We start from the raw sequence: 18,416 nt of genomic DNA, 5'->3' as shown, positions 1-18,416 counted from the left end.
GACCTTTGGGTGAATTTTCTTCACTTTCAGAATGTACTGCAAAAGTTGTAAATATTTGGAAAATGGTTTCTGGTTCTGATGCCTAACCCAAAACAGAGGCTTACCTATACTCCCCAGGAATGTTCTACTTCAAGGACAGGAAAAAATACTGACATAAAACCCCAGAAGCCCTGGAAAACCAGCAGCACAGCTACCAACATGCAAAAACATCTAAACTTTTTGGAAGTTTTAAGCCAAGTGGAAACTGTTTGATAAATATACAAAAACAGAACCAAAGTATTTGCAAACACCTATAAGTAATACTACCAACAACAACAGGTGAACTTTCCCTGCAAAATTCTGGAATAACTGAAAGAAATGGGAACCATAAGAAAAGAACTGTGCTTATGTTACCATATAGTAATTAATCAAAAAACTCCCAAAGAAGCCAGGTCAGTATTCTGTGTTAGGAATTGCTGATTTTAGAGTCTGTACCCAGAACACAGAGGGTGGATAAATATTGCTGAAGTGCAGATCCAACACAGGAGTTTCCAAGAGTGGGCCTTGGGACCAGGGAAGTGAGGTATTGTTCCTAGTGATTGCCACAAAAAACTTAAACCCCCCTAAACAAATAGGCAAGTTACTGGCAATCATAAACACAAGTCTACCAAAATTACGCTCCTCCTTGACACCAGTGTGACATAAAGCCAGAAAATGAAATTTCTTACAGGGTCTGAGGAACTTAAATTCATATGTAACATTATTTAACTTAGTCTCATCAACATATGGAATTAAAAAAGCAATAGTTAATCATTCCTGGGGAGGGGAGGGGAGGGGAGGGGAAGGGGGATAGTAGAGAATAGGATAGACAGCAGAATACATCAGACACTAGAATGGCAATATGTAAATCAATGGAAGTGTAACTGATGTGACACAGCAATCTGTATACGGGGTAAAAATGGGAGTTCATAACCTACTTGAATCAAACTATGAAATATCATATATTAAGAATTATGTAATGTTTTGAACGACCAACAATAAAAAAAAGCAATAGTGAGAAATCAGACAGTTGAGGAAAACTATAAAAGGAGACACTAAGTTAAACAAAATGCAGAATATCATACGGAAGATTGCTAATAAAATCAATGGGAAAATAAAGAAAGAAATGATGTAATTAATCCCTCCAAAAGATTTGGGTGTCAGTCATATTTGACAGGCAGATATGAAAGAGAAGCATTCAGTGTTCTTGAAAATTAACAATATGATTTTCAGATTCACCCAAGAAGTAAATTAAAGAGCATAAATGATATGGATAAAATACAAAAAGTGAACTGGAAAAACTGAATAAAGTGAAGTTCAACTGAGGTGAAAAATGAGGAGAGTCCATGAAATTTCCAGAGAAGTTTATGAACTCTTAGATTGAAATCTGAATGGTGGTATCATTAGAACAGGATATATGGATCCAGGAGGAACACTAGGGTTGTGCTTCCATAAAGAACATGTGAGGGCATGGTGAGAAGGCCACCATTTACAAGTTTAGAAGGGAGGCCTCGGGAGAAATCAAGTATGTTCATACCTTGATCTTGGACTTTTAGCTTTCAATACTGTGAGAAAATAAATTTCTATTGCTTAAGCCACCCATTCTGTGGCACTTTGTTCTGGCCATCCTAACAAAGTAACATATCAAACAAAATAATCCAATATGGTAGACTGCATAGAAATTACCAAAGACTAGTGAGAAAATATAACTATAAAACAAAACATGGGGCTGGGGATATAGCTCAATTGGTAGAATGCTTGCCTCACATTCACAAGGCCCTGGGTTCAATCCCCAACACCACAAAAAGAAAAAAGAAAATATAACTATAAAATATAAAAATGTACATTTTGATTTAATGTTAATAAACTGTGAGGTCTGAAGCATTTTTATGAAACATGATAGCCAAGAAAGTAGATGAATTATTTATAACTAAGATCTAATATTCCAATCAATTTTAATGCCATATAGGTAGACCTGTAAAATTTTGCCAAAAGTCTTCTTGTATTTGGGAGATGAAATGGTAAGAAGTAAGCATGCAAATAATTTTCAATGACAATGAATAAATATTTAAATTGATAATAAAAATGCATCTGCTTTAAAAAAGAGAAAAAAATCAAATTTTATAAACATTGCAAATAAATAAGAGCAAAGGAAATGTAATCAATCAAAAAATATATATGTATAGGAGGGAAAGGGTGAAAAAGGTGAAACAAAAGACACCCACAAAACACACAACACTAGGTCTATATGATAATGAAACAGTAACCGAACATTTAGGAGAGGGCTGAATTGATTTATTGAAAAACCAGAAGATCAGGTTATATCAAGAAACCCAGTGATACACTGTCTATAATTGATATAACTAAAGCCAACTATCATGTTACAAATACAGGGTGGTTAAGAAGTGAAGGAAAATACAGAAATGACTGTATTAACAGACAAAATAGAACTTCCAGACAAAGTATAAAGAAGGATACTGAATATTGCCAGAAGTTATAATTCCCTAATCAGGCATAACTGTCATGAATCTTCAAGTATTCAACAATACAGTTTTGACATATGAAAAGCTGAGAATGATAAAAACAAAAAGACAAATAAAGACTTGGAAGATTATGTGGAGGAATTTAAAGACCTTTCTCCTAACTAGATAAATTATGCAAATGAGTGTTTCTATCAATCATTCTTTCATACATATAAAAATATTGACATATGCATACATGAATTTAACATGATAATGGAGACATGTCATACTGATTGGGAGGACAAACGGTGGAATCAATGATTTGGGAACAATTGAATTGTCATTATTCCTATAAAAATATTATAAATGACTAATCAGTTAAAACTAGAAATCAGAATTCTGTAATAACTAAAACAAATAAGACTATTTTGTTATTCTATGGCAGGAAAGGGCTTCCTAAACAAGACATTAAAGTCTAAATCTATAAGGAATATCAGATTGATAGATTTCACCAGATAAAGATGTTTAAAAAAAACTTGCTTTAACTTTGAATATGTTAAATGGTTTTTTTGAAGAAGTCCTATTCAGCTTGGGACCCAGACTTCTAAGCAAAGCTGATTTTGGTTCTTTCTCAAGGTCACTTTGCACCTAGTCCTTTTATAGTCAGGTGTAAGAAATGCCTTTCTTTGCAAATTCCCATGTCTCTGTCTTAAAACTGTGACTTGATTTTAATTTTTAGTAGCATAACTCTTCAACTGGAGGTCACTTTTTTCTTGCTACTTTCATTACACTGTGAAGGGCAAGTCTAGTTTGAAGGTCAAGTTAGATGAGCTCCTTCTCTTTTCAACCTTTGCTTTTTGTGTGGTGCCTTCCCATCCAGCCTAATTTATAATTTAAGAGCAACTTACAGCACTGTTTCTTTTGCCATTCTAAGGCTTATTTTTTTCTTATCCACAAGGGAAGATACACAGCACATTTCAGCATAGTTTTCTCTATCTCTGCTGCCAAAGTACCTCTTTGCTGTCAAAATCTACACACCTACCTTTGCTAAACTGATAGTCCATTACAGGTGATAGAGGATGTTCATGTGCTTGACACACACTTGTAGGTGTATCCTATCAGAGGATATCACTAAGGATAGTGTCCCTGGTACACCAGGAAAAAAAAAAAAACAACAACAGACTTTCTCATATGTGCAATGAAACATACCAGGTTAATACACAGGACTCTAATAATATATAGGGAGAATCTTAAATCTGTTTTTAAAATTGGATCAAATCATTAAAATATATCTTGGCTCATTTTAACTATTGCTTTATAATATAACTTGTGTCACCCTGTATAAATGGCTGCAATGTTCCAGTGGACATGACAGATTGAGATCTCTTGCCCTAGTATATTACTTTTCATTTTCTACTTGAAATAGTAAGAAGTGCTCTGATGTAGAATATTATCTAGGTTTCCTGCAAGTGTATTTAGAGGACATAAATTTACTCTGTATGCTCAGAAACTATTACATCTGTCTCCCTAATTTTTACACCTGGGGATATTCACAACACTATTGTTCCCTCTCTTAAGCACTCTCTAATATTATTCCCCAAAGCTGTCCTTAATTGCCAGCCTAATACAACTTGTGAAAACAATGGCTATCAAATTCAACATAAGCTGGATTGAAAGAGAAGAGGTTTATCTGGAAAACCAGTCAAAATGTCCCCCCCAAAAAATTCTAGAGAGAATATATATAGCACCTATCAAGAATTTTTATAATAAATAAAGTAATAACACAAAAATCCCAATCTGTAGGTGGTTCTTAAGCCCACATTAGACAATCTAGTGTCTATTTACTTTTTGAATATACATTTTTTATAAACATAAATCTATATTCAACTTGGCACATTTTCCCTTTTCAAACTTAAAATTGTTTCCTATTTCTCGTTTTTCCCCATTTCTCTACTCAGCACCTGCCTGGAAAAAAATTGCTTTTCACATGTGAAAACTGTGAAATGGGCCAGGTCTTTTGTATATGTGTAATGTGCTATGGGGAGTAACCAAAGTCTTCTGAGCTACTCATTTTAGAAATTATGACTTCACTGCACTAAATGACAACTTAGTGCCCCGATTAAGGGAACATAAATCTCAAATGCATTTCCTCCATTATCAGGAAAACTCTTTATGTGCCATATATCATTGGTTCATTATTTAATTATTCATAGTATTGTCATCTTTTTATTTATTGCTGGTGAAGACAGTTGCTGAATGGTGCACGGGAAGGCCTTTTTCTCTCTCTCTCTTTCTTTCTTTTTTTTTCTTTTTGTTACTGTGTTTGAACCCAGGGGCAGTTTAATATTGAGCTGCATTCCCAGTCTCTTTTATTTTTTTAATTGAATTTTTTTTTTGAGATAGGATGTCACTAAGTTGCTGAGGCTGACCTCAAATTTGCAATCCTCTTGCCTCAACCACAGGAGTCACCAGGACTAAAGGCATAAGTCACCAGCACAGCTGAAGTTCTTTGTCTCTTAACTTGAACTGCTTTGAACTGCCTATTTCTCATGCTAGGTGTCTCTGCACCATACTCCAGAGAGCCATTGATCACTCTGCATTTAAGATAAAGGCTGTGGGGCTGGGGATGTGGCTCAAGCTGTAGCGTGCTCACCTGGCATGCAAGGGGTGCTGGGTTCGATTTTCAGCACCACATAAAAATAAAAAATAAATATGTTGTGTCCACCGAAAACTAAAAAATAAATATTAAAAAACATTCTCTCTCTCTCTAAAAAAAGATAAAGGCTGTGTTAGGAGGAGACTCTTTTCCTTCTCTGCAAATTTGTTACCCTGAAGTTCAATGGTCTGGGAAAAGAATTTCCTCTTAACTCTTAACTTTACCTAAAGTTGAAGTTGTAGGGGAAGGAACCCTGAAATTCCAATAATTCTAACAGATAACTGTAGATTCAATAACAAACTCTAGATGATTCCAAGTCTTCCAGGGAAGACCTTAGTATGACAAAGATGCACTCTGGCTTGCCTGGCATGTGTGAGCCACTGGGTTTGATTCTCAGCACTACATATAAATAGACAAAAATAAAGTTTCATCAACAACTAAAAAATAATAATAAAAAAGAGGATGCACTCTTGGTGGCTTTAATCCTTGAGCTGCTCTTTCCAAAGATAATCATCAAAAGCAGCAGAACAAAAGAATTAAATGGGATTCCTCACAGGAAACTCTAGGTGGCACAAGTACTTATAGCATCCCCCTTACCACTTCACACAGGCTGCACATACGTACGAACATCTATTTAAGTCTCCGGTGTGCCACTTATTTGGTGTTTTGTAAAATTAAGGATTCAAACAAAATTTATACTGAAAACTAAAATATGCAGAATGTGAAATATGCAAAGCTTCTTTTTAAGAAGTACATTTCAACAATCATTGGTAGAAAAATTTTATAAAATGATTTTGTAAAATAAAAATGTAAACATTATGCCATAAAATAGCACTGGGCACTTGAGAGACTGGAAGACATTTTTGATAAGCAGAGACCAGAAACATCAGATCTGAGGGATCCCAGGCCTGCCACCTCTTAGTTCTCTGACCTTGGTCAGGGTCCCGAAACTTTCTTGATCTCATGGTCATCATCTGTTAAACTATAGACAATGTCAGTACTGGATTCATTGGATGGCATGAGCTTTACTCCATTAATACATGCAAAGAACTTCAAATGGTATGTGGCATATAGGAAACACCTGCTATTATTATATCTGTTATTATTCTCAGGTTTCTTCTCAACTTTTATTGTCTATCTCCCTAAATATTATCTTAAAACAAAACTCCTAAATACTGGACCATCATAGTGGCTTCCTGATAAAATCCTGTCATCTGAGGCAACAGGGATGAAACCAACCAGATGACATTAGATGAAATAAGCCAGGTACAGAAAGACAATTACTGTACATTCTCACTCATATGTAGAAGCTAGAAAAGCTGATGTCATAGAAGTAGACAGTAAAATAGTGGTTACCAAAGATAGCGGGCAGTAGGGGGTAGAGAGAAGTTGGTTAGCAGGTAAAAATCACAATTAAGTAGGGGAAAAGAAGTTATCATGTTTAAAGCAGACTAGGGTACTGATAATTAACATTATATATTTTAAAATAGCTAGAAGAATGGATTTTGAATGTTTGCAACACAAGAAATGATAAATGTTTGAGGTGATAGATATGCTAATTAACCAAATCTGACCATTACACATATATAAAAAAACATTATCCTGTATCCACTAAGTATGTAAAAATATTATGTGTTCAGTAAATTTGCACACACAGAAATTCAACAGTTGGATTGGGCTGACAGCCGGCCTTAGTTCAAAGATTCTTCAGGATAGTAAAGGAGAATTTACTAACACAGAGGAGGGAGGAATCACTCAAAGGGAGGAATCACCTAGAGGGAGGAATCAAGAGGAAGACCAACAGAGGGTCAATGAGCAACTGAATCTTATGGGTTTTCATAGTAATGATGTTCACATAAATAAAACATTTGCAATTTCAAAAATAATAGTACCAATGGTTTCCTGAACTGAAACATTTATGTGCTAATGCCACATCTTATAGGTTTTACTAGAAATCACTTAGGTCTAAAAATTCAACTCTAAGATAAAAACCATTTTAGTATGGTAGGCTAACTGTTCTGAAGTATGAACAATAGGCTTCTAGAATCCCATTTAGATATTATTAATTCATGTGTTATCAAAGAGAGACATTTGAGGAAGTCATTCATTTTTCCCCCGAGCAATTAGAAATTCCCATTAATTATAAAAAATGTTATGAAAAATATAAATTGTAAAAGTTACCTATCTGCTTCCTTTTTATTTCCTTAAAAATGAGTTTGGAATAATAAAAGGGTATTAGTCATTCTTAGAGAAATTCTCCTATCCTGTGCCAAATTTCGCCTCTTTTCATCGACATTAACTAACTTACAAGGGATTGCATTAAATATGGACATAAGACAGAAGCTAGGAAACTGAGCTACTGCGACTACATTTGATTTCACTTAGGGCTCTTTTGGCAATGTGGACCAAAAATTGACCACTAGCCTTTCAAAGACTACTTTTATTTCCATATTTAGGTAGGTTGGTAAAAGACAGAAATTGTCCTGTGTAAGTTCTACAATATTGACAGAACTAGAAAATACGCAATTATTAAGGAAGCAGAAACTGGCACTGTTCTATAATTTCCTGGTATTTTGAATCAAAGGATACTGATACCTATATAAACATTTTATTATTCTGAATACTATTCATTTACTATCAAAAGGTATTAAAGAATTCCTACTTTCTATGAACTCTTTGCTTTCATTATGGATCCTTCTACTTCAAAGACTTGAATTGGGTGTCAACATAACTTATATACAAAAAGTGATATGAAAAATTGTGGTATAGGAGAAGGAAGATGGCGGCGGGAAGTGAGTAAGCCGCTCCGTGCTCCGCGCCGCCGCGCCCGCAGCGTATGTTGCCGCATCTTAAAAGATGAAGTAAAGATCATTAAAGGAGATCTGTCGACAAAGACTCAGCACCGTGTCAAGAAAGGGGCCTAGGTGGAGTGAATCTGCCACGACTCCAGCCAAGGTGGAGTGAGTCCATCACGACTTCAGCGCGAGCAGTAAGGCTGCAGCCCCCGAGCTGCCCGGCTCCCTCGGCCCCTTCTCCTTCTCCTCTCTGCCTCTCCGCTTTGCTTCTCCCCCGCCGTCTCTCCTCCCACGCTCAGTCCCTAAATCTAGATCTCAATTTCTTTCCCCCACCCCGCCTGCTCTCCTGCGTGTCCAGTACCCGGCCCGCGCGGGCCATGAGGTGCTGCCTCCCCTCCCCCAGCCCGCACCCCCTCCCCGGGGGTCCCGAAGGCCACAGCTGGGCCGCCACCCCGCCGCCACCGCCGCCGCTTCCCACGGAGCACCATAGAGCAGACTCTTCACCACGCAAGTGAGCTGCCGAGTTAAATGGAACAGCTGATAAGATGAGTGACAATTTAAAATCTAAGTGATCCAACATGGCAGCGGACGCGGAGAGATCAAGTCTCTAACCCCTTCAGCTGCGCGAGCATAGGGAGAAGTAAACTGTCAAAATACTGTTCGCTCAGAACCACTAGGCACTGTTGAGCTGAAGGGAATCCCGGGCGAACAGTCTGCCCCTCTCAGAACACACCGAACCCGGATTGGGCTGCATTCTAGTTCTGGTTCGCCTGCTTCTCGTGACACAGCACTAATGATCCCGCTGAAAGAACTAGTTGGCCCACCTGAACTCACAGAGGTAAAAGCCAACTGAGCACGATAGTCAGACCCAGGGTATCCCTCTGCTGACAACAGAGGTCCCTTGCACCAGCTACCAGGGGAGTTGCTACCTGAGGGCAAACAAATTCGCTGGGGGTCCTCAGCCCCAAGCCCTACAAACATAGGGTCTGAGGGAGGCAAACAGAAAGGGTGTGCCCAGGCATCCATGGAAACAGGGCTCCCAGGAGCAGCAGACCCAGCGTGTAGCCAGTATTGTGGTGAGCATCACAGGTGAGCAGGGCCTGGCTTGAGGAACCACAAGAGAAGGCCCTAGGCACTCAGGATTGGAGACCCGCACAGTCTGGGAAGAAGAACTGAGGAACAGTGATTGGTTCCCACCCATCAAGAAGAGAAGCCTGGCCCAGTGGGCATAGCTCCACCTACTGAAAGAGAAGTTAATTGAGCTCTATGACTGCATTTATTATTATTATTTTTTTAATGATTATTATTGTTTTTTTTTAATTTTATTTTCACTTTTTGTTGTTGATGTTGTTGTTGTTCTTCAACTTTCTTATTAATGGTTTCAATTTTTTAAATTCTTTTTATTCTATTATTACTACTATTATTTTTTAAACTTTAATTTCCATTTGTTTATTATCATTATAATTTTTTTTTGGTTTTAAATTTTTATTTTTTCATTTTTTCTTTCCTTCTTTTCACTTTTTTCTTTTGTCTTTTCATTTCTTTTCAATTTTCTTATTCCCCTTTCTTGAATTCTACCTGCCTACACTCACTCTCTTTAGTGACTTCTTCCCTTCCCTTCTAATACCTCTCCTCCCAAGCATCAAATAAATTTATAAGAGTAAACAGTAACTCAGCAGTCAAACAGAACAAGAAGTATCATGAGCATAAAAAAGCAAGGAAGAAAAGGAGTACAAACAATGAAGGACAGCCTAAATATCTCAGGAGGACCTGGAGTCATCAGAAAAATGGCCATATAAAGAACTCAAGGAACACCTTAGACAGATGGAAAGGAACCTTAAAGATCACATTGAAAATGAATTACATAAACAGATAAAAGAAGAAGTTAAGCATCTTTATCAGGAGATAGAGATTATAAAAAAAATCAAACAATAATTCTAGAAATGAAGGAAATGATAAACCAAATTAAAAACTCAATCGAGAGTATCACTAACAGAGTGGAGCAAGTAGAAGCCAGAACGTCAGATAATGAAGACAAAATATATCATCTTGAAAAGAGTCTAGCCAACTCAGATAGGCTGGTAAAAAATCACGAGAAAAACATCCAAGAGATTTGGGATAACTTAAAAAAACCAAACTTACGAGTCATCGGGATAGAAGAAGGCACAGAGATTCATACCAAGGGAATGAGTAACCTGCTGAATGAAATAATTACAGAAAACTTTCCAGAAATAAAAAAGGAAACAGATACACAAATTGTAGATGCATACAGGACACCGAGCACACAAAATCACAGTAGACCAACGCCAAGACACATTGTTATGAAGATATCCAATATACAGAACAAAGAGAAAATATTAAAAGCTACAAGAGAAAAGAGGCAGATTACATTTAGGGGTAAACCAATAAGGTTAACAACGGATTTTTCATCACAGACGCTGAAAGCGACAAGATCCTGGAACAACGTATTTCAAACACTGAAAGACAATGGATGCCAACCAAGAATTCTGTATCCAGCAAAATTAAGCTTCAGATACGACAACGAAATAAAAATCTTTCATGATAAACAAAAGCTAAAAGAATTTGTAGCCAGAAAACCAGCATTGCAAAGCGTCTAGAGCAAAACTCTACACGAGGAAGAAATGAAAAACAATAACCAAAACCATCAGCGGGCAGAACTAATATCATCAAAATGGTGATATTACCAAAAGTTCTCTATAGGTTTAATGCAATGCCAATCAAAATCCCAATGGCATTTCTTGTAGAAATAGATAAAGCAATCGTGAAATTCATATGGAAAAATAAAAGACCCAGAATAGCAAAAACAATTCTAAGCAGGAAGTGTGAATCAGGTGGTATAGTGATACCAGATTTCAAACTATATTACAGAGCAATAGTAATAAAAACAGCATGGTACTGGTACCAGAACAGGCGGGTGGACCAATGGTACAGAATAGAGGACACAGAGACTAATCCACAAAGCTACAACTATCTTATATTTGATAATGGAGCTAAAAGCATGCAATGGAGAAAGGATAGCATCTTCAACAAATGGTATTGGGAAAACTGGAAATCCATATGCAACAAAATGAAACTGAATCCCCTCCTCTCGCCATGCACAAAAGTCAACTCAAAGTGGATCAAGGAGCTAGATATCAAATCAGGGATTCTCCATCTGATAGAAGAAAAAGTTGGCTCCGATCTACATATTGTGGGGTCAGGCTCAAAATTCCTTAATAGGACACCCATAGCACAAGAGTTAGTAACAAGAATCAACAAATGGGACTTTCTTAAACTGAAAAGTTTTTTCTCAGCAAGAGAAACAATAAGAGAGGTAAATAGGGAGCCTACATCCTGGGAACAAATTTTTACTCCTCACACTTCAGATAGAGCCCTAATATCCAGAGTATACAAAGAACTCAAAAAATTAGACAATAAGAAAACAAATAACCCAATCAACAAATGGGCCAAGGACATGAACAAACACTTCACAGAGGAGGACATACAATCAATCAACAAGTACATGAAAAAATGCTCACCATCTCTAGCAGTCAAGGAAATGCAAATCAAAACCACCCTAAGATACCACCTCACCCCAGTAAGATTGGCAGCCATGATGAAGTCAAAGAACAATGAGTGCTGGCGAGGATGGGGGGAAAAGGGTACTCTTGTACACTGGTGGTGGGACTGCAAACGGGTGCGGCCAATTTGGAAAGCAGTATGGAGATTCCTGGGAAATCTGGGAATGGAACCACCATTTGACCCAGCTATTGCCCTTCTTGGACTATTTCCTGAAGACCTTAAAAGAGCACACTACAGGGATACTGCCATATCGATGTTCATAGCAGCACAATTCACAATTGCCAGACTGTGGAATCAACCCAGATGCCCTTCAATAGATGAATGGATAAAAATAAATGTGGCATTTATACACCATGGAGTATTACGCAGCACTAAAAAATGACAAAATCACGGAATTTGCAGGGAAATTGATGGCACTAGAGCAGATTATGCTTAGTGAAGCTAGCCAATCCCTAAAAAACAAATACCAAATGTCTTCTTTGATATAATGAGAGCAACTAAGAACAGAACAGGGAGGAAGAGCAGGAAGAAAAGATTAACATTAAACAGAGACATGAGGTGGAAGGGAAAGGGAGAAAAAAAGGGAAATCACATGGAAATGGAGGGAGACCCTCATTGTTATACAAAATTACATATAAGAGGTTATGAGGGGAATGGGATAACAAACATGGAGGGAAATGAATTACAGTAGATGGGGTAGAGAGAGAAGATGGGAGGGGAGGGGAGGGGGGATAGTAGAGGATAGGAAAGGTAGCAGAATACAACAATTACTAATAGGGCAGTATGTAAAAATGTGATGTGTAACCGACGTGATTCTGTAATCTGTATTTGGGGTAAAAATGGGAGTTCATAACCCACTTGATTCTAATGTATGAAATATGATATGTCAAGAGCTTTGTAATGTTGTGAACAACCAATAAAAAATTGTGGTATATATGTGTATTAAAATTGTAATACAAAAAAAAAGCACATGTGTAATGGCATTAAAAAAAGACTGGGATAAATCAGAATTGTTTGGGTTTTTTTTTTTTTTGTTGTTGTTGTTGTTCTGAAATGCAACAGGAAAATACATGTTTGACTCTCAGCTTTAATCTCCATCAGCTCTGTAAGTCATCATTGACTGCCTTAGCTTTATATAATGCTCTACATTAATAGGCTTATAAAAACTCAGAAATGCTTTATTTGAAAATAATCTCAATATCCCAGTGAAGATCTAAGTCCAGTTCATTGTTTTCAGACATTGCTGTCCACTGTATTCTTATATGCCATTTTAAATCAAGCTACTTCTCTGCCATAGACTTCTGAAATCAGTTCAACTTCTTTCCCTGTGTATCAGACTGTTTATGACTCCCCCAAATTCATGTACTGAAATTCCAACCCAAGTTAATAGTATTGGGAAGTGAGGCCCCTGGGAAGTCATGAAGTCATGAGGGTCAGACACTCACAAATGGGTTTATTGCTCTTCTAAAAAGATCCCAGGGAGCTTCCTTGTTCCTTCCCCCATGAGGGGTTGCAAGGAAGCAGTGCCATTTATTTACCAGAAAACAAATCCTCCCCAGAATCTACCAGCCTCTAGATCTTTAACTTCCAGGGCCCAGGACAAGGCTTCTTCCTCTCTTTCTCTTTGTTTTAAGCTAAGTTTCTAACTGTCTCATCAAAATTTCACAAAAAAATTATACAATTGACAAACAATGAAAAAACATCTTTTCATAACATCATCTACAGATAATTAACCATTGTAGTGTGTATCCTCCATTTCTTTATCTTTCATATATGCACATAGAAATATTTATGTTTATACTCACAATTAGATACATTTTTTAAAAATGTCATTCCTTACTAGTCTGCTTTGGTCACTTATTAATTATAAGTACTTTCATTTATCATTAATCATTGATTCAGAATCAACTGTTCCATAATATTTCAGTGTTAAGAGTGACTGTACTATATTTCACCATTTGCCACTATTTGATGCTCAGGTAGATTCTAATATGAAGAATAATACTAAGATGGAAACCCTTATAAATTAAATATTTATTTCCTTATAATACATAGATGAGATGGACTATTTAGTCAATAATATAAAAACTATAAAGCTTTTAATTACTAAAATGCTCTTCATAATTGCAAATTGATAGCCTGAGTAGCAATGACTATCTATTTCTCTACAACCACACCAACAGTAGATATGATCACTTATTTTATTCTTCTGATATCTCTTTTCAACATAAAATAATAGGATATTATTTCCCACCACAGTTTCTGGCTATATTAGTTTAACTTTTGGCATCAGTTACTTAAGAAAATAGATGCAATTTCTCAAAACTTTATAAGGAGTGTTCTATCTGCCAAACTGTCCATGCAATTTCTACAGGAGCCACACATCAGTGAAAAACTACTGCCTTAGAAAATGTAGTAAAATGTAATATGTATTACCCAAATTACAGACTATCAGAAAGCACAAAAGTCTCATGCAAAACAATAGCATGTTGATGGAAAACCTCAATTGGAAGAGTAGGGAGAATGGGCTTCTACTTCCTTGGTTCATCCACGTATAAAATTATTGCATGCTCAGAAAGGTTTCTGGTCTGAGAATAATTCAAATTTTTCCAGAGCCATAGTTGTAAAAATAAGACTCGTTCCAGCTATTGTGATCCATCACTGATATATGGTCACCTTGTGAAAACAATTTTTATTGGGTCTCTTTAGTGATTATGAATTCAGTAGCAACTAACTGGCTCAAGCAGAGAAAGATCCAGGGCTTAACTTCTCTCCCCCCAGCCCCGCTCTCTCTTTTTAATACTCTGTGCCTCTATGCGTTACCTTCTTTTTGTCTCTCCTCATGGTGGGAAAGATTGTCTTAGAGAGCCCCAGACCTAGCCTCCATCCACACAACCTCTAAGGCAGAAGAAATTCTCTCATCCTCTGCGTCAACTGCTAAAAAAACACTGGGATTGATCCTGCCTGGATCACCCAAGGTGATGCTAAAGGAAAGTCACTGTGACAGTCAATCCCATCAAGACCACTCAGAGCAGGGGATTTTTCTACAGAACATAGATAGGACTGCCAATTTCTCTCCATTACTCTTAGCAGTTAGTAGACCTCTCTGAAGACTGCCCAGACAATTAAAGCATTTTTGTACTACAGTTGATGCTCTCTACTTAGAAAAACCTGCAGCCACCAAAAACAAGGCATCTGAAATCAAGACTGAGACCAACATTTCTATTTTAGAGTCTGTTTACAGAAACATGGTTAAAAGTAGCGGGCCATTTAAGTGAGTAACTGAAGGGGCCAACTGACCTGCTGGTGAACAGTGAAAGCACATATTGGTGTTATGTTTGAATTAAGGAAGGAGCATTTTATAGAAACTGAATGAAATCTGCTTGCATTCCATTGAAAGATCCATTGGCCTTTCCTTTATTATTTGCTTTCATGAGTAATAAATAACCATAGGCTAAGGTCCTCTTTTATCATAGCAATATATGTTTAATAATGTTAGTGGGGTCAGTTGTTATCATTACTATGGATAGAATTTATCATAAACAATAAGTTAACCTACTGATTAGTTATATGTAAAAATAAAAAAAATTAAAAATTTCACATGTTCTGCATTTACACATATATCCCTATAGTGATTAAAAAAATGACTCATTCTCTTTTGTTTCTACAGAGTTTCCTTTGGGAAAACAGATGTTCATATAGAATAAGTGTAAATTCCCCATTTTCTTTGCATGTTTGCACTTTTACTTGACAAGCGCTCCCTTTTCTGTCAATGATTTGAATGAGAGGGCCTTTTTTCTTTCTCCCTACCCCCGTGTTTCTCAGACTTCTTGGTAGACCACAGAGAATCTGAGAAATAATACTGATTAATGGATGTCAGGTTTATAAAATCAGATTTTTTTTGTCTATTGGGAAATCTTGAAAAATTTGCTATACTTCTTTGAGTATCATCTCAATTTTTTTATGGTAGGATTGGGAAAATATACCTATTGCAATATGTGAATGGGAGAATTAAAATTGATAACATATACAAAAGTTATATACTCTAAAAATGTACATACCCTGAAAGATAGCAAGTGATTACTAATAGATGTTATTATTTACTAGACACAATTTTTGAGATAAGAAAATAATTCCAGTTGAAAGGAGAAGTAATCAAATAATTGCTAGGGTATGGCACAGGTGTTGCTCTCTAATATATAGTCTTTACAACTAGATCTCAAAACTGGTTTGCAAAGATTAAAAAACTCGTTCATCTTTCACAAAATGAGCAGCAGTTCACATGCAGTAACTTGTTTCTTTAAAGACATTTGCATGTGAGGTAGATTCTTGGTTTCAGTTCATTAAAATGGAACAGGTATCTTGTTTTTACTGTGAGCTGATTTACACTTAAAAATCTTAAACTTGCTTTGCCTTTACTTTGTTATGGGGAGAAAAAATTTTTCATCATTATCCTTCACATCACATTTCCTCAGGGTCCCCAGCTAAGGTGTTATTATAAGATATATACAGAATCTACCTGAACTCTTTTATCTCCAGATAATCTTTTAAATAGTATGCACCATAATTGGGTTCAGGTGGCAGCCATCAGTGAGTTAAATCTTGACTGAGATTAAGATGAATGACAGCATTGCATGTCCAAGACCCACTGCCCCGGCAAGAAATGAGAAATTAATGGAATCAGTATCAGTGGTGTGACTACAGGAAGAAAAAAAAGAAAAAAAAAAGAAAAGGGATGCTTAAACATATATGATGAATATTTCAGTGAACACAAATCTTTCTTCCTTCTGTACCTTTAATATCCCCATATTCCTAGGATCCACCATATAGAACCAGAACCGAACAGCACACATTCCAAGGCTTGCTGGGAAATATTTGGTGGTAATGATTCTTCCAGTGGCTCCTTCTTTGGGGCTGGAAGAGTTGATGTAGAGGAAGTGTCGTCCACTACCTTGAAATAGATAAAAAAGATTTTTTTCAGAGAATATAATTTTATATTTTATAGTATGACACAGAATATGTTTTAAACCATGCACAAATATAATTTTCTCCCTAAACAAATGCATACACAATGAAACAGAATTCTTTTTTTTCCTCTTTTTTTTTGTCAGATAGCAATAACAATTCCTTTCAACCAAAATAAAAGTGCTGCTATGATTGCAGCAATTCACAAAATTCACTTTGGCACGTGACTCAAATAAAAAGTGATGATGAAATATTTGTGTTGACTATGGAAGTGTATTCCTTTTCTTCTAATTTGCTCTAACCTGTCATTTTCAAGTAAAGTATTCTGTATTCTGTTGTATTAGGGTTCTCTAGAGAGACAAAATCAATAGGAAGTATCATTATAAAAAAAGAGAGCAACTAAGAACAGAACAGGAAGGAAGAGCATGAGGGAAAGACTAATAGTAAACAAAGATGAATGGGGGGAGAGAAAGGGAGAGAGAAGGGAAAGTATATGGAAATGGTAGGAGACCTTCAATGATACACAAAATTATAAGAGGTTATGAGGGGCAAGGGGGAGGGGGGGAAAAAGGGGAGATAATTGAACAACAGCAGGGGAGGTAGAGAGGGAAGATGGGAGGGGAGGGGAGGGGAGGGGAGGGGGGATAGTAGGGGATAGGAAAAAAAAAAGGGGGATATATTAGGCTAGCTTCCTACCAGAAGCTGGATAGTCCACACTGGCCATCTGCAGGTTAGAGAGCTGGAAGAACTAGTAGCCTCAGATCAAGAAGGATCAATGGTTCTACCCTCCTCCAAGACTGAAGGCTTCTGGAAACTCCCCGGAGTCCAGTTTGGAAGAGTGAAGAAGGAGAGTCCAACATCCTCAGACGATTGTAGCAGCAATCAAGAACCCATTTAAGAAGAATTGAGCTCACATCTGCTGCTGCTTCCTTGTTCTTCCCAACTTTTATTTCATTCAAGCCATAATCCTATTCCACAGTGCTGCCCATGCTTAATGAGGTTCTCCATCTTAGTTGGCTAGCCCGGATGCCAATCATTCCTAGACACACCCTCACTGACCCACCCAGAAGACTCTTAATCATCAGCATCTCTTAATCCAATCAAGTTGATAATTCAAATTAACCTTTACATCTGTGCATAGAGCTAGTACAGAGTAGGTATTGGGGACTGGTTGATATTGTATATTCCATTCATTCACTCTGATTCCAGCATGACTAGAGAGAAGAGAATGTCTATAACTGTAGTGAGATGTGATTCAGAGAAGCATCACACTATTAGTAGTTTGGGGGCATACATAACTTCTGTGCTTTTCAAATACATTAGTATATAAAGGATATTTGTATTAAACACAACTGGATTTTTTTTTCTGTTGGCATTATTGTCCAATTTGAGGCTATAAATGTATTTTTAAATCAACATTCTTTTATTGAGGCTTTTAAGTGCCCACAGATTGGCGATGATGCTGCATGCTCTTTCACTTTTGATATTAGCACTTTGTATTTTCTGTTTCTTGTTTTACTTAACCAGGATAGAGGGTTTTGAATTTTATTGATCTTTTCAAAGGACTAGATTTTAGTTTCACTGATTTTTCTCTGTTGTTTTTAATATAATTTCATTAATCTCTGCTCTAATATTCTAATATTCTTTATTTCTTTTAGTTTCCCTATTGATGGCTTGACTGCATTGGTGGGGAGAATCCAGGACCCTGCACAGGATAGACAATGGCTCTGCCATGAAGCTACAAACCCAGAATTTCATTCTTTCTTTGATTTAGCTTACTTGAGTCTTAAATTATTCTTCATTTTCGTAGTTCTCTAAGCTAAAAGCTTATTGATTTTAGGTCTTTCTTCTCTTCAAATATATACACTCAATGTTAAAAATTTTCTTGTCAAGTAATGTTTCAGTTGAAACACACAAATTTAGATGTTATATATTCTT

General features: G+C 36.6%; 1 protein-coding gene across 1 annotated transcript in view; it reads right to left on the bottom strand.

Annotated features, from left to right (window-relative positions):
- Positions 1-18,416, bottom strand: part of MALRD1 (MAM and LDL receptor class A domain containing 1) — a gene marked incomplete at both ends in the record, with an annotated part of 684,412 nt that overhangs the window by 169,273 nt on the left and 496,723 nt on the right. The window contains one exon of the mRNA XM_081298191.1: positions 16,307-16,460. Within this exon, the coding sequence (XP_081154317.1) occupies positions 16,307-16,460 (154 nt within the window). The remainder of the gene's footprint in view (positions 1-16,306; positions 16,461-18,416) is intronic.

This window comes from Spermophilus citellus (assembly GCF_964194105.1).
Source record: "Spermophilus citellus genome assembly, chromosome: 6".
In the NCBI taxonomy this organism is placed as follows: Eukaryota; Metazoa; Chordata; class Mammalia; order Rodentia; family Sciuridae; genus Spermophilus; species Spermophilus citellus.
Note: the sequence above shows the minus strand (reverse complement) of the source record. Positions and strands in the feature narration are given on the sequence as shown.